At 46.8% G+C, this 24768-nt stretch overlaps 1 protein-coding gene across 16 annotated transcripts in view; it reads right to left on the minus strand.

Moving 5' to 3' along the window:
* The window catches only part of COLQ (collagen like tail subunit of asymmetric acetylcholinesterase), a 116593-nt gene that overhangs the window by 51494 nt on the left and 40331 nt on the right, over positions 1 to 24768 (minus strand). The window contains exon 1 of one of the 16 annotated variants that reach the window (XM_055295500.2): positions 5608 to 5968. The exons of the other annotated variants lie outside the window; for them this stretch is intronic. Within the exon in view, the coding sequence (XP_055151475.1) occupies positions 5608 to 5683 (76 nt within the window). The 5' untranslated portion in view covers positions 5684 to 5968. Of the gene's footprint in view, positions 1 to 5607; positions 5969 to 24768 lie in introns of those variants that run through there. 16 annotated transcript variants of the gene reach the window in all.

A 24768-nucleotide genomic window follows, 5' to 3' on the forward strand; every position in this document is an offset into this window, starting at 1 on the left:
AACAACAGGTGGCCACCAGCTGGGATAGACCTGGCCATCTTTTGGGAAAGATGGTATTCATGCTAATTCTGGAAGAGCAAGGAGAATTTAGACAGGAAGTCTTCCAGACCACGAAAATATCTGGCAAAGTCACGGATACTTGAGCTAGGCCTTGAAGGGCTAGCTGGGGAGGTGGCTGATGGAAGGAGGGGAGGCTCCCCAGGGAGCGGGAGGAATGGCAGGAGAGAGACCGTGTTCCATTCAGGGCTACCTGGATTGTGAGAAGCAGAGCTTCACTCACATGGCCTCTGGAGAAAAAGGAGATTTATTGTAAAGTTAACAACAGTCAGAAAGAGCTGGAGCCAATGAGTCAATGGGACATGACACTGTCCTGGTATTTCTCTCACCTTCCTCCATCCCCTGTCCCCCATCTCCCCTTTTATGCTTCTTTCCGTGCATCTGATCCATTCCATCTTCTTTGGCGTCTTCGCGCCCATCTCTCCATGATGGCTGACCCAGTCTTGCCTCACCTCTTTTACCTCCCCCATCTGCTTTGTCTGGAACATCGCCTTGTGGGTCTTAGTTCAAACATCCACCACAGGGAATCTGTTTGCCCAGCCAGGTGACAGGTCATGGGGGCAGCTAAGCAGAGCCTGCCCTGGACCAGGCTCAGACCCAGTCTTTAGCAGGATCTCAGGGTCTGTCACCAGCTCAACAGAGGCTGTGGGAGGAGTTTCTCCTGAGGAAGGCAAGGCAGACAGGCACTCCAAAATACGTCAAACAGGCTAGGCGTGGTGGCTCACGCCTGTAATCCCAACACTTTGGGAGGCCGAGGTGGGCAGATCACTTGAGGTCAGGAGTTCAAGATCAGCCTGACCAAATGTCGAAACCCCGTCTCTACTAAAAATACAAAAATTTGCTGGCTGTGGTGGCACATGCTTGTAATCCCAGCTACTCGGGAGACTGAGGCAGGAGAATCGCTTGAACTTGGGAGGCAGAGGTTGCAGTGAGCTGAGATTATGCCATTGCACTGAAGAGGAGGCTCTTATCTTAAAGGAATAGTGAGTGTTGGGGTCAGGATGCAAGGAAAGCTGGAAAGTTAATTTGGGGCTAGATCGTGCCATTTTGGATACCCCACAAAAGGGTTTAGGCTTTAATCAGAAAGTGGTAGGAAACCACGGCAGGTGCAGGGTAAAGGAGTGACAGGATCAAAATGGCGCTGGAGAACACTGTGTGCAGGGAAGGTGCAGGAGGACAGGCTTGGAGAATGGGAGCATGCAGCAAGGCACGGGACAGGAAGGGAGGGACTGATGCAGAGAAACTGGGGGCCAACGTGTTGCAGGAGGGAAAGAGCAGGGAGAATCAAGGGTGGTTTTGAAGTTGCAGGGTACCCAGGGCAACAGTGGTCAGAGTTTGAGAAAGAAAAGTCACAGCAGGCACTAGTTTATGGGTGTTAGACATTTATTCATTTGAGCACACTCTTTGCCAGGCACTGGGCCAGGCCTTGTGGGAAGCAGAAAGTACCTAAATGGCATCTGTAGTTGGAAAGGCTTGCAGAGCTCAGAGGCCTTCTGCTTATACCCCACTCCCTGCCCTCCCACAAGCAGCCCATCAAGAAGTGTTCAGGTGCCTCCTCCACCAGGAAGCTTTCCTTGACTTCCCAGGCAAGATTGAGTGGCCCTGCTGTTTTTCTCTGGGTTTACCCCTATGTTAGGTTTCCTCCATGGGGAACAACTATTTCCTTGTATCCCTCTGACCAAGCTGTGCTTTCTGGGAGAGCAGGAGACAGCTTTTATCCCCAGGGTCTAGCACTGTATCTGGCATACACTAGACACTCCACAAATGTTTGCTGAATTAATAATGACAAACACTACATGCAAGGCACCATTTAAGTGATTCACACATAGAAATTCACCTAATCCTCGCAGCAACCCTGAGAGCTAGGTACTACTCTTGTTATCATCATCTCCATTTTACAGATCCACTAACTGAGGCAAAGAGGTTAAGCAATTTGTCCGAAGTCAAATAGCTACTAAGTGACAGAGCCAGGCAGTCTGGTTCCAGAGCCCTTCCTCTTGAGCTCTACACCATGACTGCAGGTGGGAGAAATGAAGGTCTGGAGCTACAAGTCCCATAACAACAACTTGGGGCTATAGCATCAGTGCCCTCCGAGCAAAGGCTTCAGGGAACCAAGCTGGGTTTATTGACTCACTGCAAAGAGGGAGAACACACACCAGAAGGAACCAGGGGGTATCTCAGTTAGAGGGTGCTGGGAAGGACTGATCCTAGGGTTGGGGCTTTTGCTAAGTGATTGAGGGGAGACTGTGAGGAAATGAAGTCTGGCTTCACTCTGAATTGGATGCCATCAGGAAGAAAGGGCCATTCTATAACTGAGTATCTTAATTCATATCTAGAAGAAGAGAGTGGAGCAAGACTAAAGCTGTGATTGGTTTTTTAAACAGCAGCAATCACTCATATTAGCAAGGATAGGAGAATGTTTAGTTACTTTTGTGGTTGGATGATAGTCCTGTTTTCGTCTGTGTTGAGTTGTGATTATCAAGTGATTCTTACTTTCTTCTCGATCCATCAAGGTCACAGGGTGACCCTGTCTGATGTTGCTGTTCTGTGACATCGCTTCTGTGTTGCAAAACACCATGCCGAGCTCTGAGTGTCAGGGCAGCTCCAGCTGTCACGGGCTACTTTTCCCAGTGGTAAAATAATATGGATACATTGTTCCCGAACTTGACATGAATGCCAATGTATTCGTCGTCAAGCTTCTCCAAGTTTCCTAGAGTGTTGAGTCGCTAGGAGTGGGCAGCTTCAGTTGTAGGGTGGAGGAGGCTGGTAGGCTCACACCAATCCTGGAACGTTTTTAAGGTCCTCTGGCTACAGTTTCTCCTTTGCTTCTCTTTTGCCTCAGCACACAGCTAAGGGCTGAGGTTGCAGTGTTCCAAAAGCACCTGGGAGGCTGGCAGGCCCACACTGCTAATATGCACTCATCACCATTATTTTTCCAGACCATATATGGCCTCCAGTGCCTTCCTTCACCCAGCACCCTGTGTGGCCTTCCACTGATGAAGGACCTTGTATCATTTAAAGCAATCATTTCTCTCCTTTCTTCCTGGAAACTGGAGACCTCTTCAGTGACCACAAATTATCAGCTGCATTTCTGGCTGAGGCCTCTGCATTGTTCAGCTCCCCCACCCCATCCCCCTCACCCTTTCCCCCTTGACCCACTTTCTTCCCAGCAGGGGAAGGCCATCTATTTCTGCCCTCCCCTGACTCCCTGGAGCTGTTTGTTTTTAGGAGCCTAGTTTATTTACAGCTCATTCCTGCTCAGAATATTTCCATCAGGTGGACGTGTTTGGGAGCAGCTTCCCCCTCCCTCCTCCCTCCCAGTCAACTAAGCCAGGACTTCACATGTCTATTCTGGTGTCATCCGAGTGGCCTGTGGGTCTTTCTCATGGACCGTCTCTGTAGAATTGTGTCTGAGCTCAGGCTCCAGTCTGGAAAAGCCCCAGGAGGCTCTGTTGTATTGAAAGCAATCCTGTGCGTATCTCCATGGAGCCTGCAGAAACCTGGGAGCAGCACGTGGCTCAGCATCAGGCAGCTGCCTTGGAAATGCCAACCATCACAGAACTTCAGGACCGCATGTCCCAACTTAAAGACATCAAGGTCATGTTGTATGTGGCCAGTGCATTGCTAACTCATGGGTAATTGTTTAATGCAGGCTTTGGGCAAATGTTCGGAACTTTTGTTGTTGATGATGCTGGTTTTGCCCTTCGGACTCAATACCCATTCTTGAAAAGGAGACTTTCTCTTGTTTCATTTCAAGAAACTGAGGCACATCTTTGGAAAGTGATTCTCTCCAATTTACTCTTGGAAAGACATGGATTTGAATTAAAGAGTGTTAAGTCCAGGTGCAAGTGGCCATGTGAGCCAGCACAACTGACTTACTCAAACTGAAACTTAGTTTCCTCACCTGTACCACAAAGAGTTTTGCCCAAATCATCTCCAAAGTCCTTTAGTCTTTTTTTTTTTTTTTTTTTTTTTTTTTTTTTTTTTTTTTTGAGACGAAGTGTTACTCTGTTGCCTAGGCTGGAGTGCAGTGGTGCGTTCTCAGCCCACTGCAATCTCCGCTTCCTGGGTTCAAGCCACTCTCATGCCTCGGTCTCCTGAGTAGCTGGGAATACAGGTGTGCGCCACCATGCCGGGCTAATTTTTGTATTTTTACTAGAGATGGGGTTTTGTCATGTTTTACTAGAGACGGGGTTTCGTCATGTTGGCCAGGCTGGTCTTGAACTCCTGACCTCAGGTGATCCGCCCGCCTCAGCCTCTCAAAGTGTTGGGATTACAGGCGTGAGCCACTGCACCTGGCCTCCTTTAGTCCCTTTTTAAAATAAGTATGACACCAGAACCACCACTGTATCCATCTTCATCTACCCTCTTGCAAGGCCAGCCCCACAATAGGTTACTGGAAATAGCCATTTCCATTTCTGCCTTCTGTTTTTCCATCAAGTACTTCAGGACCGCATGAGTCCTGACAGCAAGAGGGGTCCGGTAGAGTGCACCAACCTGGGGGCAGGCAAAATGCTGCAGAAAGGATTTCTAGACAAGTAGCCTTCCCTCCCACCCCTTCAATCCAACAAATGTGTCAACAGAAACTGCCAAAGGAAAGAAGTGACATAAGCATCCTGCCTCAGCAGGTTGGGAGAATTACAAGTGCAGCCATTTAACTGTTCTGCACCTGCCTGTCCAGTTGGTGGACTAGTCAGCTTTTTACTTCCTCCTCCTCTTTTGGGGCCTTTCCCTGCCTGTAGGAACTTGCATGAGAGAGAGAGACCCAACAGAAGAGGGAAGGCCAAGGGCACACGCTGTATGACAGCTCGGAGTGCTTTGACTTTATTGTAGTGAGTTGGGTTTCAGCTACAGTAAAGTTCTTACATTAACTGAATGCAATTTGCCCCAAATTCCCCCCAGTTCACATGTTCCAGAGAAGGCTGCACCCTACAATTTTCCTTCAATCCCCACAACAAACCTTGAAAGACAAATTCTGATCCTAAAAATTGCACGTAATTTGAACTTCTCTGAAAGAACATGGTAGAGTTTGCCTTCTGCTGTATGCCCCCGAGCAGACAAGGATACAACCTACAAAGAACAATTTGTGGTTTGGTGGCTGTGCCTCTGAGCCAAATTACCCAAGGCAGTCCACTCAAGAGTGATGGAGACTGTCTCAGCCACTCAACGCCAGCGGGGGCCCAGACCACAGAACACGATTTTACTTCAAAGCCAAGGTACCAGCTGCCAGCCAGCCAGCCTGAAGTCAAGGTCACAAGAGGGACACAGACAAGTGCACACACCTGTGAGCATGTACGCCAGGTCCCCACCAACTCTACTGTGAAACCCCTTTGCATTGCAATTTCAACACTGGCTGAGCAGTTTAAAATTTAAAGGCTTTCACAATGAGAAACAGCCCTGTGAAAGAAAAACTTAAAAAAAAAAAATTTAAAGGCTGCTAAAACATCCTAGTACAGTCTGCTTTCCAAGAGTCTTTTTTCCAAAACAATGCATGTGCATCCGCGCGCACACACACACACACGCATGTGCACACACGTACACACAACTCACCCAAGCAGCCTGCTGAGTAACAGAGCAGTCCTGAAATGATGAGCAGATGAGCGAGGCTGAATGATGAGCCTGTCATTGTGAGGCAGGGCCCAAAGCAGACCGGCCAGGGAACACTAGCCGGAGACAGGCTGAGATTGGTCACGCCTCCGAGTGCTCCCAGTGCCTGGCCTGTTTGGCATTAGGGGTGGGAGTTGGCCAATCCCTGCTTTGATGTTGCTTCTGCTCCAGATGCCAGAGGTCAGGGGCCAGTCCTGAGCTCCTGGGAGCAGCAATGGATAGGCAGCCCTGCTCCAGCTGCCCATGAACACTGCTGTAGGGGAGGCTTGGAGGACAAGAGTGCCTTCAGCCCAGGGGAGGATATGAGGTTGGGAGCCCAGGGATACTTATCTCCCTGCAAGCCAAGAGGAAATTGAGAGCAATCAGTCAAACAAGCTGCTTTTCATTTGGCTCAAAAACCGCCTTGTCAATACTGCTCTGGTAAGCCTCAAAGTCAACACCCCACCGAGACTGCCCAAGGGGAGCCTGCCCTCCTCTGCTTCAGGGAAGACCTTCACGGCCAGGGGTCTCAGCTCTCATCCTGTCTGGGCCTAAGTGTTGCTGACAAAGCTAAACGTAACTAAAACAACAACAACAACGAAACCACAAACAAACAAAATATATAGATTTCCAAAGGGCATGTAGGCAAGTCTTTTTGGATGAAGCGGCATATACCAGTTACACGCTTAAATCTATCTGGTACTTTATAGGCACACCCAGTGCACAAGCATGGACACACACAATATTTTAGATTATAAAAGACAAGATTATTATTATACTACTTAGCAATAAGCACTGTTGCTTTAATCAGCTTAGTAAAGACCATAAGCTATAGCAGGAGTCAGCAAACTTTTGCTATAAAGGTCAACATAGTAAATACGCTTTGTGGGTCACACGGTCTCCGTTACAGCCTCACTTTGCCATTGTACAGGAAAGCAGCCATAGACAATACATAAAGGAATGAGGGTGGCCATGTTTTGTAAAAGTTTACACAAATATAGGAGGCAGGCTGGATTCAGCCCACAGGCTGTAGTTTGCCAAGCCCTGCACTATAACCTTCCAAAGAAAGGACACTTATGTTCATTCATTCATTTACTGTTTTATTCATTCAGAAACACAGTAAGTACCAAATTGTGCAAGATACAATGACTAGACACAGTTCCTGCCCTTGGAATGTGTTGTTCAGTGTCACGGGAAGAGTACTGGCCCTGGAGTCATCCAAGTTGGGCTTAAGTCCTGGTTTTGCCACTTAGTAGCTGTGTGACCTTGAGGAAGTTATTCATTCTTTCGGAGTCTAAGCTTTCTTACTTAAAAAGTGGGCGTGCAAAACCGACTTTGATAGTTTGCTGTGAGGATTAGAGCTACAGCTTTTGGAATTCCTGGCACCGAATAAGGGCCCTCTTATCGACATATTCTTGGATAACTGTTGCATAAGGTAAAAAAGAAGAGTGGCTAACATAGGGCAGGGATGCCTGAAGGGATTTATAGAAGGAAGAAATGGGTAACAGTTGAGGGGGAGAGGGTCCAAGTGAGATATCAAGGAACAATTCCTGGAAGAGGTGGGATTTGAGCTGATACTTGAAAGCAGAGACTTGCTGTATCAAGATGGGAGGAGTGGGAGGTGAGGCTTAGGCTGTGTTCCTTCTCTGGGGAATTCCCCTTTGTCCTTCTCAGAAACTGGGTCTAACACCTCAGAGAAAGTAGCAATAAGGCCAGGGAGTCCTCAGTCCTGAGTCCTAGAGAGTTGCAGAAGTATCTGCATCACATTTTCCTGACTTTCTCTATTCTGAGTCATATTCTTGCAGCTCTTCATTTTTCAAATTTCATTTTGCAAACCTTCAGAGATGGAAGTTTTGCCACTTTTCACACCAAAACACTTACTGGTTTTTTTTAACCACATGGCATCAAACTTTTTCTAAAAAGGTTGACATATGTAAACCACTCAGCTGTACTTTGCTTCATTATTGTAAAAACAAAAGTAGCTGGACTAGATGATCGCTGGGGTCCTGTCCAACTCGGCAGGTGTTTGAATCTCTATTTGAACCTAATGGCTCAGGCTCACGAATATCTTCTGTCTCTTCTCTGTGTTTCTCTCCTTCTGCTACTCTCTTTTCTGTCTGTCTTACTCTCTCTGTCTCTGTGTCTGTCTGTCCATCACTTTTTCTCATTCTCTGGCATTGTCTCTGTCTTTCGAAGCATGCACCATTGAATTTAAGTCAAATTTCTGGATGTATGTTCAACTACTTTTAATTGCTCTCCAGTCAAGTGTGCCAGCCTGGGATTAAGAGCCCTGGTCTTTAGCCCTGGCACTAACTCACTGTGTGACCTAGGACAACCTATTTCCCCTGTGGGTCTGGATTTTTCTAGATGTACAATGAAAGCCTTGGACCAGATGAGCTCTAAGCCCTTTCCAACTTTGGCATCTATCAGGGTCTGTGATTCCTGAGACATCAGTGATTCTTAGACAGGGGTGAAGGATCTCCCCTCTTCCCCCTTGGTGAGCAATCTTTGCCCTCAAGTTCCCTCAGGTGCCTTAGCCTGGCACCAGTTCACCACGGCAAAGCTGCCTGCAAAATCTAATTCACAATACAAGTTTCCGGGGCCTTCCTGCAGCTGTCAGCAGGTGTCACATTCACAGTATTTTGTCTTAATTGCAGCTCTGGGATTTATCAGCCAGGCTAGAGACCTCTTCTGGAATACGACATCCCAGGGAGCTGTTCCAGGCACTCCTGTCCCTGCTGCTGCTACACACAGGCCTGTTCCCTGCCGATGGGGCCTAAGTGGATTCTGCTTTGCATGCTGCTCCTGCTGTGTCTCCCACCACTACCTCACAGACAGCCTGTGTGGCATAGGTAACTCCCACACCCTTCCCAGGGACCCAGAGGCAAAGACATCTCTCTGTCTGGGGCAGTGCCAAGGCTCCCACCAGCCCTGGAGCACTTCACGTCCGCTGTCCCATCCCAAAACCTTGGTGGGCAGAGAAATTGGTAGGAGGACCCGAATTCTACCTTCCCACTGACAACCATTCTTTCCTCGGCCAAGCTTTGGTCAGGTTCCCCTGAGCCCTCTTCTTGACTAGGCCTTGAACGTGGGCTTCCGTGTCCATCCTTGCAGAGTCCAGTTATAGCCAGAATCTTGATAAGTCAGTTTAGAGAGAATTCCCCCACCCTTGAGAAATGATCATCCTGGTCTGCCTTCAGCAAGAATCCTGTTAAGTTGGTTCAGTCAAAATCCCCCTATCATGATGTCTCTTCTTAGTAGTTTTTAATCCACTGACCCACCCAACCTGCTTCTTGGCTATAATTCCCCACTTGTCCTTGTTGTAATGGAGCTAAGGTTGATGTCTGTGTCCTATTACAATAGCAGTCTTTAAACCTATTGCAATAGTCTTGGATAAAGTCTTCCTTACCATTTTAACCAGTGTCAGAATAATTTTTTCTTTAATCTCACCTCTAGATCCAATGGTTTTGTTTACTCAGGAGAGTCTTATAAAAGACTAACCTCTTGGGGACAAAGAGTTTTCATCTCATCTGCTAATTTGCACTGATTTTTTTTTTTTTTTTTTTTTTTTTTTTTTTTTGAGACAGAGTTTTGCCTTGTTGCCTAGGCTGGAGTGCAATGACATGATCTCGGTTCACTGCAACCTCTGCCTCTCAGATTCAAGCGATTCTCCTGCCTCAGCCTCCCAAGTAGCTGGGATTACAGGCACCTGCCACCACGCCTGGCTGATTTTTTTTATTTTTAATAGAGACAGGGTTTCACTGTGTTGGCCAGGCCGGTCTTGAACTCCTGACCTCAGGTGATCCACCCGCCTCGGCCTCCCAAAGTGCTGGGATTACAGACATGAGCCACCGTGCCCAGCCTTTTAAAAATTTTTTTTTTTTTTTTTTAAGACAAAGTCTCCCTCTGTCACCTAGGCTGGAGTGCAGCAGCACAATCCTGGCTCACTGGAACCTCCACCTCCTCGGTTCAAGAGATTCTAGTGCCTCAGCCTCTGGAGTACCTGGAATTACAGGAAAAACACCACGCCTGGCTGTTTTTTGTATTTTTAATAGAGACAGGGGTCTCACCATATTGCCCAGGCTGGGCTTGAACTCCTGGCCTCCTGTGATCTGCCCACCTTGGCCTCCCAAACTGCCAAGATTATAGGTGTGAGCCACCACGCCTGGCCTAACTTGCACTGATGAATACAGGTTTCCTGGAATGCTGTGTTAAGAAGGACTCTGAGGAAAGAGGGCCATGACTTGTTAGTATCATCCTCCCTGAGATGAAGGGAAGGAGCATTGCCTGCGCTGCATACTTGCAGACTCTTGTTTGGGAAAGCCCACATCATGAAATGACGATGACCCATGCTCAGCATTTCCCAGGCATTATTGCATTTAACCCTCACAGCTGATTATCTCCATTTTACAGAGGAGAAAAATGACTCTTGGAGAAGTTAAGTCACTTGATCTGGACCACATAGCTAGTACAGAATTGGGGTCAGAGTTCCAAAGCCATCTTGCACACAGCCCTAGGAGGAGGTGCCCTGCTATGGTCATCTGACCCTGACCCTTGGTGATGCCTCACTGGTTCCTAACCACTTCCAACCTTCCTGCTGTCCTCACTGCTCTAGCCTGGTGGGGCAGTTTCCCGGGCTAGCTGGCTGCCTCCTCTACTAACTCCCAGCCACTGACTTCCCATCAGAGGACCTTCTCTGAGTTGGGGCTGTGTGGAAAAGGCTAACATTCCCTTCAAAATGTGTGCTCCCTCTTCCATAGGCCAGAGTGAGCCCTGTGAAGTAGCTGCATTTCCCAGCCCCCTGCAGTTTAGAGAGATGGGGGCATGTCATTATTCTTGCCAATAATTCTGCCTGGGTGCACAGACTCAATTCCTGGGGGACAGTGGAGCCACAGGATGTAAAGGGCCTGCACCCCTGAATGCCAGAATGGAGGTGCACTGCCCCCAACCAGGGACACTGGACTGTTAGGTGAGAAAAAAATAAATTTTGATTAGGATAAGCCACTAAAATGCTTACCTGTTATAGCAGATAACATTGATAGATGATAGATAGCATTGCCCTAACCCAGTAGTGAGGTGCCAACAATGGGACACATTCCGTGATGTTCCCCCATTCAATCCTTTGATCCCCGCAACAGCCCCACAAGGTATATATTAGTACTCCTCATTTTCAGGTAAGGCTCAGGGAGATTAAGGGATGCACCCAAGGTCAAACACAACCAGTAGGCAGTAGGCCAGGATTGAATCTGGATGTCTGACTCCAGAGACTTCTGGAGGTTCAGTTACCAGCACATAGTGGAGATCTTCCTCCACCACCACCACCTAGAGAAAACGAGCAGGAAACCTCAGAAGAAATGGCACCCAAAGGAGCCAGAAGTGTCGCCTCAGCCAGCTAAGGTTGGAACCACTTACCAAAGCCCAGAATCACATCTTTCCAATCAAACCCACTGACTGTTCATCTCTGGGTTTCAGTTTCCTGGTTTGTAAACTCCCATGAGTAAACAATCTCTGATTATCCCAACCACAGAGAGGGTTCAACCAGGTGTGCTGGTGGTCTTCAATCAAACATGGGTTTATCTCCCCTACTCTATTCTTCAAAGAGGGTGACAAATCTGCTACTCACTTGAAATCCATCAATAAAAAAGATTAATAAACAGATATATGATAGAGTGATTACAGCAAAATGATAGCCAGTGCAGAATCAATGCGATGCGTGTATTGGTTTTCTAGGGCTGGGGTAACAAAGTACCACAGACTGAATGGCTTAAACAACAGAGACTTGTTTCTCATAGATCTTGAGGCTGGAAGGCCAAAACCAAGGTGTGGCTGGTTTGTTTTCTCCTGAGGCCTCTCTCCTTGGCGTGGGCATGGCCACCTGCTTGCCATGTCCTCACGTGGCCTCTCTTCAGAACGCATCCTTCGTGTCTCTTTGTGCGTTCAGATTTCCTCTTCTTATAAGAACACCAGTCAAGTTGGATTAATGCCCACTCTAATGGCCTTATCTTAACTTAATCACTTTTATAAAGACCTCATCTCCAAATATAGTCACATTCTGGCTGGGCATGGTGGCTCACGCCTATAATCCCAGCGCTTTGGGAGGCCGAGGCAGGTAGATCACTTGCGGTCAGGAGTTGGAGACCAGCCTGGCCAACATGGTGAAACCCCTTCTCTACTAAAAAATACAAAAATTGGCCAGGTGTGGTGGTGGGTGCCTGTAATCCCAGCTACTTGGGAGGCTGAGGCAGGAGAATCGTTTGAACCTGGAAACTGAAGGTTGCAGTGAGCCGAGATTGCACCACTGCATTCCAGCCTGGGCAACACAGCAAGACTCCATCTCAAAAAACAAAACCAAAACCAAAAGAAATACAGTCACATTCTAAGGTACTGGGTATTATTGGGGCTTCAACATGAATTTGGGGGAGACACAATTCAGCCCCAAACAGTGGACATACTGGTGTTCCCTGAACAATTATCTTTACTTTCTCTGAATGTTTGAAATTGTTCCTAATTTTAAAAAGAATACCATTAAAAATTTTAGGTAGGCAACAGAGAACCAGAAGATATGTTCACAAGGATTAGGGTTGGGAGTAGGTCAGCCCAACTCCCTTGTTGGCAAATGTCTAGGGGCCCCTGGAGCTGCACAGAGCTAAGGCACCAGCGCCACCTAGAGGAACCTGAAGCCACTCATTGAGAGGCCTTGAGCAGGTCGTTGAAACACCGCAAACAATATAAGAAGGTTATTCTCTTCTGTCTCCCACCCCTAATCCACAGAGATGTCATGAGGAGGAAAAGTCTACCCTCACTACAAGGATGAAAGAAAATCTGTCGGCCGGGCGACTGGCTCATGCTTGTAATCCCAGCACTTTGGGAGGCCGAGGGGGGCGGATCACGAGGTCAGGAGATTGAGACCACGGTGAAACCCCGTCTCTACTAAAAAATACAAAAAAATTAGCCGGGCGTGGTGGCGGGCGCCTGTAGTCCCAGCTACTCGGAGAGGCTGAGGCAGGAGAATGGCGTGAACCCGGGAGGCGGAGCTTGCAGTGAGCCGAGATTGCGCCACTGCACTCCAGCCTGGGCGACAGAGCGAGACTCCATCTCAAAAAAAAAAAAAAAAAAAGAAAGAAAATCTGTCATCTCATATCGGTCATTATTTTATATAAGTCATATATCAACAATACCTCCTTTGCACACATAGAGTCAAGGAAAGAAATCCATCCCCCTTTCCCCTGACAAGAGAATTATTTTGGATCTTATCTAAAGAAAGGTATCTGCTTTTTGAGTTCAAGTTCTAATTTGACCAAATGGCATGTGGTAAGTAGAGAGGAAGGCAGAGACAATGCTATTAGGAGCCAAGGGATCATAAAGAAACCTCTCCATGGCTGGCTGTGCCTTGACTCTGAATTTGATTATAGCAGCCAACATAAATCAACCGGTGCTATTAAATCTTCTGCCAGTGCTTGACAGGGGAGGACAAGTTTGTAGAATTATTCGGGAGATCTGGCCATAGGTCAGAGACAAAACCTTCCAGCTGCATCGGGCCCAAAGGGTGGGTTATTTCCAACACCTGCTGACAACTGTGACTGCGTGGGAAGACCCTGTGCTTCCAGCCGCTACGTTTCCATGGCTTCATTTTTCCATGGTGACAGTTTAGCTCTATAGGCACTTGTAATTCAAAACCACCTGGCTCACTTATTCCTTTCCCTAGATCCATCCCTGCACCCCCAACCCCACCTCCAGGATCTATTGTCCAAGGGTCCACAACAGGTGGGGAGGAGGGAGGCTGGGTTCCTGGAAGTCCCATGGCTGCCCACTGGCACAGACTGGCATCTCTACCCATTGGTCTGAAAGTCACTAAAACCCTTGGATTCCAGAAATTGGGGAACCTAGGGCTGATCCCTTTGGACTCAGTTGAGCACTAGCACTTATCAACTGAGCAAGTTGGCAAGATAAACCTTAGGCTTTTTGTAGCACTATAATCCTGTGATTCTACCAATCTGGAAACTCCCTGAGATCTCAATTCTCCTTGCTGCTTTGGAACTAAGGACTTTTAAAGACAAAAAATTCCATCTTGTGCACCAGATGAAAGGTAGAACTTTGTACAGATGGTGTTTTGTTTAATTGTTTAGAATAGGTAATACATGCATGTGATTCAAAACTCAAAACATATAAACAAGTATACATTAAAATTCTTTCTCCTATCCCTTTCCCTCAGCTACCCAGTTCCAATTATGTATTATCAATCATTACTTAGTTTTCTATGTATACTTCTGGGAATATTTTATGCATATACAAGCAAATAGGTAGGTATAATATTTTCCCCCTTTTACTCAAAGGGTTACTTGTAATATTCTATTATACATATGGTACTCCCTCTTGGTTTCTTCACAGTAATTTTGTTTAAGCGACATCTCATTATGCTGCCCAATCCCACTAATGATCAGCACAGGAGTTTTGACCTGCTCTGTTTCTAACCTGAGCGGGTTCACCCCTCCTAGAGCAATGGGGCACCCTGCTCCTGGAAGGACACTGTGGTGATGCCAAACTTGGTGTGGGTATCCCATCATCATAGTGCACTATAGCCCAGAACTTCTAGATTCAAGCGATCCTCCTTCCTCAGTTTCCTGAGTAGCTGGGACTATAGGCACACACCAGTGCACAAGGCTCTTCACAGTATTTCTGAGAAATTATTCTGTAACTACATAAAATGCATGCACATTGTTTTCTTTTCTTTTTTTTTTTCTCTTAGAGACGAGGTCTTGCTATGTTGCCCAGGCTGGTCTCATATTCCTGGCCTCAAGTGGTCCTCCCACCTCACCCTCCCAAAGTGCTAGGATTACAGGCGTGAGCCACCATGCCCACCCCACTTTGTTTTCTATGGCTGCATAATATCCCTTTCTTTGGAAGAACCATAATCTGTTCACTCTGCCCCCTATTTATGTGCATTTGGATGATTTGAAAACATCTGCTGATGCAAACAATGTAACTAAATAACCTTCTACATGCATCTTTGTGTATGTAGGTAAGACTATCCATTACATAAATTCCTAGAAATAAAAATACTGAGTCAAAAAGTATGAGCACTTGTAATTTTTACACATACTGCCTAATTGATCTCCAGAAAGCCCCCATCAATTCATGTCCCCTCCTAGGAGCAGTGGATGAGAGCGCCTGTTTCCATACACCTTTGCCAACAGTCTGATGTTCGACCTCTCAAATTTTGCCTACTTGATATGATAGGTGAAAAGTGGGTCTCACTCTGTTGCCCAGGCTGGAGTACAGTGGTGCAGTCACAGTTCACTGCAGCCTTGACCTCCCAAGCTTAAGCAATCCTCCCACCTCAGCCTCCCAAGAAGCTGGGACTACAGGTGTGTGCCACCACGCCTAACTAATTTTTTGTATTTTTTAGTAAGATGGGGTTTTGCCATGTCGGCCAGCTGGTCTCAAACACTTGGGCTCAAGTGATCTGCTAGCCTCAGCCTCCCAAAGTGCTGGGATTACAGGTGTGAGCCACTGCACCTAGCCTTCAGCATGGCTTTAATTTTCATTTCTCATATAGTAAATGAGACAGAATATTTTCAAACATTTTGAAGCCATTTATACTTTTTCCATTTTTTTCATTGGGTTGTCAATTTTTCTCTTACGTTATTTTTCTTATATATAGGAAAGAAACACTTTATTATATGGCTTGCAAATATTTTCCCTAGTTTGTTTTGGCCTTTTGAGTTTGCTTTTGCCACACATTATTTTTTTTATGTAGCAGAATTTAATGTACAATTATTTTCTTTTATGGTTTCTGGGTTTTTCCACACACCCAAGTTACCCAAAAAAATTCCCAAGGTTTTTTCTAATAATTTTATAGTTTCACATTTTATATTTAAATCTTAATTCATTTGTAACTTTTTCTGGTGTTTTCTTGTGGCCTAAAGCAGAACACAAAAACAGTCTTTAAACTACCTTAGGTAGCCTGCCAACACCAGCTGTCACAACTCTCAACAACACGTATTGAGCACTCACTATGTGCTAAGCATCGGCCTACAACAGCTCTGAGATAAGTAAACTGAAGCTCAAATAAGAGCCCAGGTAAATGGCAGAGTCTTACTTGAACATAGATGAGTTATCTCCTTGTCTTGATTGCTTTGCTCTCACACAAACTCCAACCATCTGTATAACAAGTAGCCAAGCATATTGTAGGCAGTACAACAAATACTGGTCATTTGATTGAGGGGAAGTATCTCAAATGCTATGTATATTAAGTAATAGTCGTAATGAATCTAGAGATGGAAAGCCAGGTTTGACGAGTGAATAATTCATCAAATTATTCATCAAATAATTCCACAAAGCCCCCATCAATTCACATCCCCTCCTAGGAGCAGTGGATGAGAATGTCTGTTTCCACACACCTTCACCAACAGTGTGATGTTACATCTTTTGAATTTTGCCCATCTGACAGATGAAAAATGGGCAAATTTTCAGTCTCATTCATTATATAAGAATTAAATTATATATTATAAATTGTATATAATTTTCATTATATGAAAATTAAAACCACACTGCAGGCCAGGTGTAGTGGTTCATGCCTGTAATCCCAACACTTTGGGAGGCTGAGGCAGGCAAATCGCTTGAGCTCAGCAGTTCAAGACCAGCCTGGGCAACATGGCTAGACCCTGTCTTTACTAAAAATAAAAAAATTACATACATAATAACTATAAGAAGAAGGAGGATCTTAATCAACTCAAATGGATTTTATTGCTTCAATTAGAAAAAAACATTGAGCAAAATGCAAAGCGGCAGCAGATGGGTATATGGCCAGAAAATTGGGCATCTATGTCAAATCAGCCACTATTTGCTGGCATTCCACTTGAAAATCTCATATTTAATCATTTTCCTCTGATTGCCCAGGAGGACCTGCACTAGGCAGGCCTGGTGACTTGATGACCATTGTCACCTCAAAGGAAGCATGCAAGACAGATGCCATGTGGACAGAGGGCCTGTTCTGATGCAGATGAACTGGATACATTATGTGGCTTGTCTTCTTGATAGGTTTTGCATAGAGTTGCATAATTTCCAAAAAGTGGACAGTCTCAGGATTGCAGTGCCTTGTAGGGTTTCCTCCTAAGATCACCCCTGTCTTAGAAGGGGAGAAGCTTTCTCCTTCACAGCCAAAGGAAGCGCTCCTGCCTATGAACTTTGCTGGGTAGCAGGCCTTTCTACTGAGAACTCAGAATGGCTAAGGTGTTGTCCTCAGGTGTGAGCATCCCATGTCCTGAAAGTCAAATGTTGCCCCTCAAAGTACAACAGTAATTCCTGAGTACATACTCTGACCCAGGCCCAGAGCTGCGCCCTTCCCAGGCTCTCTCCTTGGATCCTCGCAATGACGTTATGGATTGTATATTCCCCTTTTCCAGGTGAGGAAAATTGATTCTATGATATCCAAGGTCCTGTGGAGTTTGGATTCTGAACCCAGACCTCCCGTTCCATAGCCTGTGCACTGGGATGTCCCCAACTCAGCCTCAGGCTTTAGATGGAGACTCTCAATTCTGAAACTGGAATCTTCAGCACTGAATAAGAGCAGATGGGGCCGGGCGCAGTGGCTCATGCCTGTAATCCCAGCACTTTGGGAGGCCGAGGTGGGTGGATCATGAGGTCAGGAGATCGAGACTATCCTGGCTTAACACGGTGAAACCCTGTCTCTACTAAAAATACAAAAAAAAATTAGCCAGGCGTGGTGGCGGGTGCCTGTAGTCCCAGCTACTCAGGAGGCTGAGGCAGGAGAATGGCATGAGCCCGGGAGGCGGAGCTTGCAGTGAGCGAAGCTCGTGCCACTGCAGTCTAGCCTGGGCGACAGAGCGAGACTCCAACTAAAAAAAAAAAAAAAAAAAAAAGCAGATGGGATGATAGTGGAATGAAGCATCCCAGGAGGAGGCAAGTGGCTGAATTCTAGTTTCTCTCCACCATTTGGAATAATGGTTGCAACCAGTAATTGAGAGCAAACTGTACGTCAGGTGCAGTGCAAAGCTCTGTATGTATTAGCTCATTTTATCCCCATCACCATCTAAAATGGAGACTCTTACTATCTCCATTTTACAGATGTGGAAACTGAAATATTAAGAAATTAAACCGTGGCTGGGCATAGTGGCTCATGCCTATAATCCCAGCACTTTGGGAAGCCAAGGCAGGTGGATCATTTGAGCCCAGGAGTTCAAGACGAGCCTGGGCAACATGGCAAAACCCTGTCTCTACAAAAAATACAAAATTTGGCTGGGTATGGTGGCATGTGCCTGTAATCCCAGCTACTGGAAGGAGCGCTGAGGTGGGAGGATCCCTTGAGCCCAGAAGGTGGAGACTGCAGTGAGCCGTGATTGCCACAGCACTCCAGCCTGGTGACAGGGTGAGACAAGGAGGGAAGGGGACAGGATGGGAGGGGACAGGAGGGGAGGGGAGAGGAAGGGAGGGGAACGGAGGGGAGGGGAGGGGAGAAAGAGAGCAAGAGAGAGGAAGGGAGGAAGGGAGGGAGGGAGGGAGGGAGGGAGGGAGGAAGGAAGTTAGGAAGGAAGGAAGGAAACCAAAACAAAGATCACATGACCAAGATCTCTCAGCTGATGGGTTACAGAGACTCACTCAAGTCCAGAGCTGTGTGAATGGGAACTCCATGCCTTTTACTCTCACATAACGGGTTCTCAGTGCCAATGCTCAGAAGAGAAACACACGCCAAGACCCCTTCTTTGTGTGGGTGCTAATTCTGTAAATTTGCAAACAGCATGTTAGCCACAAAGTCAGGGCAAGTCTAAGTCTAAAAGGATATTTAAAGTCTGGTCCACCTCTTAATTTTACAGATGAGGAAACTGGGTCCTATAAGAGAGCAAATGACTTGTCCAACACTACAGATGTGTCCTAATTTTACCTGAACTCCTAAGGACTGCACTGCAAGTCTGTCTAAAAACACAAGTAAACAGGCAAATGGCCAACCCCCTGCCTACATGTCTCCATATGACTTTCTACTGGACATGAACAAAATAATCTTGGCAGTCATGCCCAGGGCAGCCGGCTCCTAAGCCTGTCCAGTCAATGCACTCTTATTCTCAGGACTCCACAGCAGAGGGAAGTGAGGGCCAGAGCAGCGGACTCAGGTAACAGAAGAAAAGAAAAGAAAGGCAAATAAACCATTTCCCTCAGATACTCTGGGGAAAGCATTTCTGCGGCCCAGATTGTTCCTAAAGTCACCTCGGCCCTTCAATCCTCACTTTCTACTGGCAGACAGGAAGAGTGAGGGGACAAACCACCCAACCAATGCTGCTCCTGCAGGGCCCTGCTGCTCTGTAGAGACAGGGGACTCCTGTGTTTTCCACCATGATGGTTCCCTACCATGACCTTGCTCCACCCAGCTCTCGAGAAGATCGACAGAAGGAAAACAGATTGTTTCCTCACCTGGAGCCTCCCTAAGTCCTGGACACTGCTCAGTGGTTGAGAATTTCATTTCTAGATGACCACGGAGAATCTGGAAACCTTTTGGGGGCCACTCCATGAGGTCCATCCCAATAAGGACGGTCTCAGAAGCCAAGCGGGCCCTGTTGGACACAAAGGGCAGTCCAATTTCAACTCCTCACGATCATAACCCACCCGACAGTCCCCTCATACAGGGGACAAGTCCAAACACTGGAACAAACCCGGAATCCTAGTGAAGTAAGAAGAGCAGGTGGGCAGGAAAGTCTCTCCAAGTAGGATGGCCAATGTCACCCCATTCCCTGTCTTCCTGGGTCCCCAAGAAGCCCCATGCCAGGCCCGAAACCCCTGGAAAGTACTCTGTGGAGCATGGTCCTAGGAGAGAAATCCCAACAGCAGCAGGAAAGCTCCTGGTGCCTTCTCCAAACTTCTCAAAGACACCCATAGGAAGAGGAGAGTGGTACAGGATGAGTGAGCAAAGTGTGGGATGCCTGGGAGGGAGGAACCTGCCCGACTCACACTGATGCTTCCTTCTTTTCTTTCCTCTCTTTTTTTATTTGCAGCCCCCAGCTGGTTGATGGTGCAAAGCCTGTAGCAGCCACAAGGCCTCTCCTTCAGCTGTCGCCAGCTCCCAAACACGCGCCCCATGCCTGTGTTTATGCTGGTTGCCATGAGAGATAAGTGCGGGCTTGAATGGAGCTAAATGCTCCTGGGCTGGGAGATGGAAGAGGGCCAGGTGTATTTTTAAAGCATCTGGGAAAGCCGGTCACCACGAGAAGCCTCCTTCTCTGGGCAACGTGTTCCTTCTTTAGGGGCTGGTTTATAAATGCAAAGTGGGTGGAAGCTGAGTCTCTTCTTTTTTGCCATAACTCACTGGATATTTTAAGCAAAAAGTTCTTTGGGTTGTATTTGAGATTTTTGCCTTTTGACACAATTAATTATGGAAAAAGATCGTGACCTCTTGCCATGTGTAGAGACACCATGAGGTTCTGGAAAGAATGACAGAAAATATGTATATATCACACATTGTATGCCAGGCACTATTGAAAGTACTTTATGCTCATAATTAGACCACTTAATCCTTACAACTTCTCTGGGATTGAAAACCTGCTTTTACAGCCATTTCATAGACGAGGAAGCTGAGGCACCAACAGAGTAATTTGCCAAGGTCACAAAGCTAAGGGAACACAGGATTTGACCTCCAGCAGTGCAGCACCAGAGGCCCTACTCCTAACCACTCTGCGATTCTGCCTTTGTCATGGTTTGGGGTCAGAAGTCCTGATGTGGAATGTTGACCCAGACACCGTGTGACTGAACCTCTATGAATGTTCCTTTCCTCTTTGGTAAAACAGGGGTACTAATGACTACCTTGTGACATTGTTGTGAAGATTAAATATAATATGTGTCAAGAATCTGGCGACCAGAAAGTACTCAATGAAAGGTAATTTTAGTGTTTTTAGTGGTGGTTCCATGGCCCGCTGGATCCCAACTTCTGCATCCTGGCAGGGAAGGGCTGCTGAGCTATAACTGTTACTGTCCAGAGGGGTGATGGAGGCAAGGAACTGTGTAAGGGCCAGCAGGACACAGCTGGTCTCTCACACTATCTATAGCAGAGGACACTTCCCTGCCCATATTCATCAATCCCGCCCATTCGCCGATCCTGCTCATGCTTTCAGCTTCCCACCACAGGGTCTTGTGTCTATGCCAGAGCACTTCTCCAACCATGGGAAGTTGTTTGGGGTAACCAGGAAGAAGAGAGTGGTGAAAATCCCCAGGAGTTGATGGATAAATATCCCAGTCCCCTGCCTGTCTCCCTAAGGCCCCCAGTAGAATTGAGCCCCAGTTGCTCATAGCAGTAACCTGCTCCCGAACACACTCCATACTGACTGTCTTCTCTTCCCTGTCTCACTTCCCCACTGCCCTTCTGAGATCACCTCCCAAATAAACTACTTGCACTCAAATCCTTGTCTCAGGCTCCACTTCTGAGAAGGAACCCAAATGAAGACAGTACACATCCCTGTGCCTTTGATTCTGATGTCACTTTAACAAAACACTCATGGGTCTGTTTACCTAGTGGAAAAACTAGGTAACCTGTGGCAGCCCCTACAGATATCCAGATCCTGATCCCTGGAACCTGTACATGTTACCTTATATGGAAAATGGGACATTGTACATGTGATTAAATTAAGAAGTTTAAAATGAGGGGATTATCCTGGATTACTTGGGTGGATCCTAAATACAACCACAAGGGTCATTAAAAGAGACAGGCAGAGTACATTTGACACAGAATGAGGCAATGTGACCACTGAAGCAAGATGCTATGCTGCTTGTTTTGAAGGTGGAGAAAGGGGCCAGGAACCAAAGAATGAAAGAAATGCAGCTCTAGAGCTGGACAAGGCAGGAAATGGATGCTTCTCAAGAGCCTTCTGAGGGAGCTCGGCCTTGCCAATACCTTGATTTCAGACTTCTGACCTCCAGAACCATAAGATAATAAATGTATGCTGTTTTAAGCCACTATGTTTGGATGACTTATTACAGTAGCCATAGGAAACTAATGTAGGAACTCAGAGGTGAGCTAGAGCAGAGGCTCTTACAGCGTGGTCCACGGACCAGCAGCATCACACTCTTGGGCCTCACCCTAGAACTACTAAATTAGAAATTCCCAGGGTGTGTCTCAGTGGTCTCAGTTTAACAAGCCCTCCAGGTGATTTCCATGTTGGCCGTAGTTCAGTGATTAGCCCTGGCCAGACATTAGGATCACCTGGAGGACTTTAAGCATTCCCGATGCCTGATCCAATACCAGAGATTCTGATTTAATTCATCTGCTCAGCTTGGACTCTGGACTTTCATAATGCAACCCAGGTGCATATTCTTTTGTCTAACTAGGCCTGGGAACCAGTGCTGTAGTTTGAGACTCTCTGATCTAGAATGTTGACTTTCAAACTGAGCTGTGCAGAGCTTTGGGATTCTAGACAGATGCTGGAGAAGGGGAAGGCAGAGGCCAAGCCAGCAGGGCTCCTGGTCCCAGAGACCAGAGTCACATGCCCAGAGGGGGCTAGAGAGGTAGATGTAGTAAGGGAGGTGGACGGGGGTTAAGAGCGGACTTGGTGAGCTGGAAAAGCTCCATTCCAGTGATGGCCAGAATGTGCGTCCAGCAGCTTGTCCTGCTTTTCAAGACGTTTGCTTCTTTATTTTATTTTATTTTATTTTTTGCTAAATAGATATCAGAAATACTTTTTTTTTTTAATGTTAAAGCATTTAATTTTTAAATGTTAGCCACTAAGGCAATTTTTAGAAATCACCACCCCCCACCTTTAGTACTCTAAGGGCTAAGCATAAAGGCTGGATTTGGTCTTTGGGCAGCTGGTTCACCAACTCCGTCTCTGTCCCACGTGTCTTTCATTCATCTCTTAGGACTGGATAAGTTCTTCTCAGAGAGATGACAGAAACTCCATGTGGGTGGGATATTTTTGTCTGCTTGCTCACTGCTGCATATCCCCAGGCATATAGTTGGCACTCATGAAATGTTTGTTGAATTAATAAATCCTCATAGCAATTCTGTGAGGCAGAGACTATTATATCCATTCTTCAGATGAGAAACTTGGGGCTGACTGCGTGAAATGAGCTCTCCACCATCACACAGTTCATAACCAAGGGAGGCACAATTTGCACCCAGGACCCCTCACAGTAGGGGCTACTGTGAAGGGCAAGACAATTGTAATTATGAAAGTGCTTTGTAAAAACAAGAGGCTTGTGGGATCATTGGTGCCAGTCCATAGGAGAAATACAAGTGGTACTTATGACTGAATTGCATTTAAAGAAGATGGGGGCTGGGGGCGGTGGCTCATGCCTGTAATCCCAGCACTTTGGGAGGCTGAGGCAGGCAGATCACGAGGTCAGGAGTTCGAGACCAGCCTGGCCAACAAGGTGAAACCCCGTCTCTACTAAAAATACAAATTAACTGGGCGTGGTGGTGGGCGCCTGTAATCCCAGCTACTCAGGAGACTGAGGCAAGAGAATTGTTTGAACCCAGGAGGCGGAGGTTGCAGTGAGCTGAGATCGTGCCACTGCACTCCAGCCTGGGCGACAGGGCGAGACTCCATCTCAAAAAAATCAAAATAAAAAATAAAATAAAGAAAATGGGACATGAGGTTATTTGGCGTCTCATCGAAGCCAGAGCGGCTCTCTGTTCACTCTGAAGCTGTGTTGTTTTTGTATGGATATGGCAGTGGTGGCTGTGGATCCGAAAAAGGAGGTGTGAGTGTGGCAAACAGTAAGGTTGGGGGTTGGCCCAACTTATCAGAAGGGAAAGTCTCCCATCTCTCACACCCATCCCTCTCTGTGTCTGAACAGGATATGAGCCTACTGCTGCACGCAGAGGCTTGGGATGGGGTTGGCAGGAAGCCTGGGACCCCTTAGAGAGTTCTTTAATTTAAGAATCCTCTCTGATTTTATTATCCATAGGAAGTATGGGGCGGTAAATCAGAGGAGATGGCTGGCAAGTGCATTACGGAGCATTAAACAATAGCTGATCAGCATCAGACACAAATAAATGGTCTATAATCTAGTGCCAAGAACATGGATAGTTCCCAAGTGGTGGCCTGGCTGGCTTCCAGGCAGGGGAGCACGGGGCTGGACATCAGGCCCTACAGGCCACAAAATGCCTGCCCTGGGTTACATCCCAGCAGGCAACAGGAGAAGATTCCAGTACCCAGACAGAAATCACATCCTTCCATCTGATCTCACTCTACAGGACTGGATTTGGGTGTTCTCACCATCTGGTTTCTGAGACCCGGACCCAAACATCACCTGGAGAGTCCTGCCTTCCTGGAAAATCCTGTATTCAATGAGGGAAGCCACATGTGTCTGCAGGGGCATCGATGGGTCAGCTCACAATGCCTAAAGAGAAGGATTGTGAAGTGGATTCCTCTGGCTCCCCACCCCCAAACACTCTGGTTGACACCATTTCACTAGAGTATGGTTTAGCTTAGATCCTTAACCTCCATTAAAATGCAAGAACCATCAAAAGAGAGAGAAATCAGTACCCTGGCAAGTCATGCACACTTTAATATAAAGCAATATTCAGTCTTTTGCTAGAGCTTTGGGCATTGATATCCTGAGGAAAAAGTAGGAGGGAATGGAAAATAAAGAATCCAGGCGGGGCGTGGTGGCTGTAATCCCAGCACTTTGGGAGGCCAAGGCCAGCGGATCACTTGAGGTCAGGAGTTCGAGACCAGCCTGGCCAACATGGCAAAACCCCGTCTCTACTAAAAATACAAAAATTTGTCAGTCTTGGTGGCACGTGCCTGTACTCCTAGCTACTCAGGAGGCAGAGGTATGACAATTGCTTGAACCTGGAAGGCAGAGGGTTGCAGTGAGCCGAGATCGCGCCACTGCACTCCAGCCTGGGCGACAGAGTGAGACCCTGTCTCGAAAAAACAAACAAACAAAAAAGAATCCAGAGGGGAGTTTCCAGAGGATAGGAGGGTAGCCTACAGGATTTTAAAAGCCAATATCACTATTTATCCAAAACCATAAGTAGATTTGGTCTATATTGGTGAAAGCCCTGGATTTAAAGAAGCAGGATTCCAGTCTCCAGCTCTCCCACATAACAGCTGCATGACCTTGGGCAAGTCACTTAACCTTTCTGAGCTGCCATTTCCTAATCTGAAAGGGGAAGTGGTG

This window comes from Symphalangus syndactylus, chromosome 10 (assembly GCF_028878055.3).
Source record: "Symphalangus syndactylus isolate Jambi chromosome 10, NHGRI_mSymSyn1-v2.1_pri, whole genome shotgun sequence".
Taxonomy (NCBI): Eukaryota; Metazoa; Chordata; class Mammalia; order Primates; family Hylobatidae; genus Symphalangus; species Symphalangus syndactylus.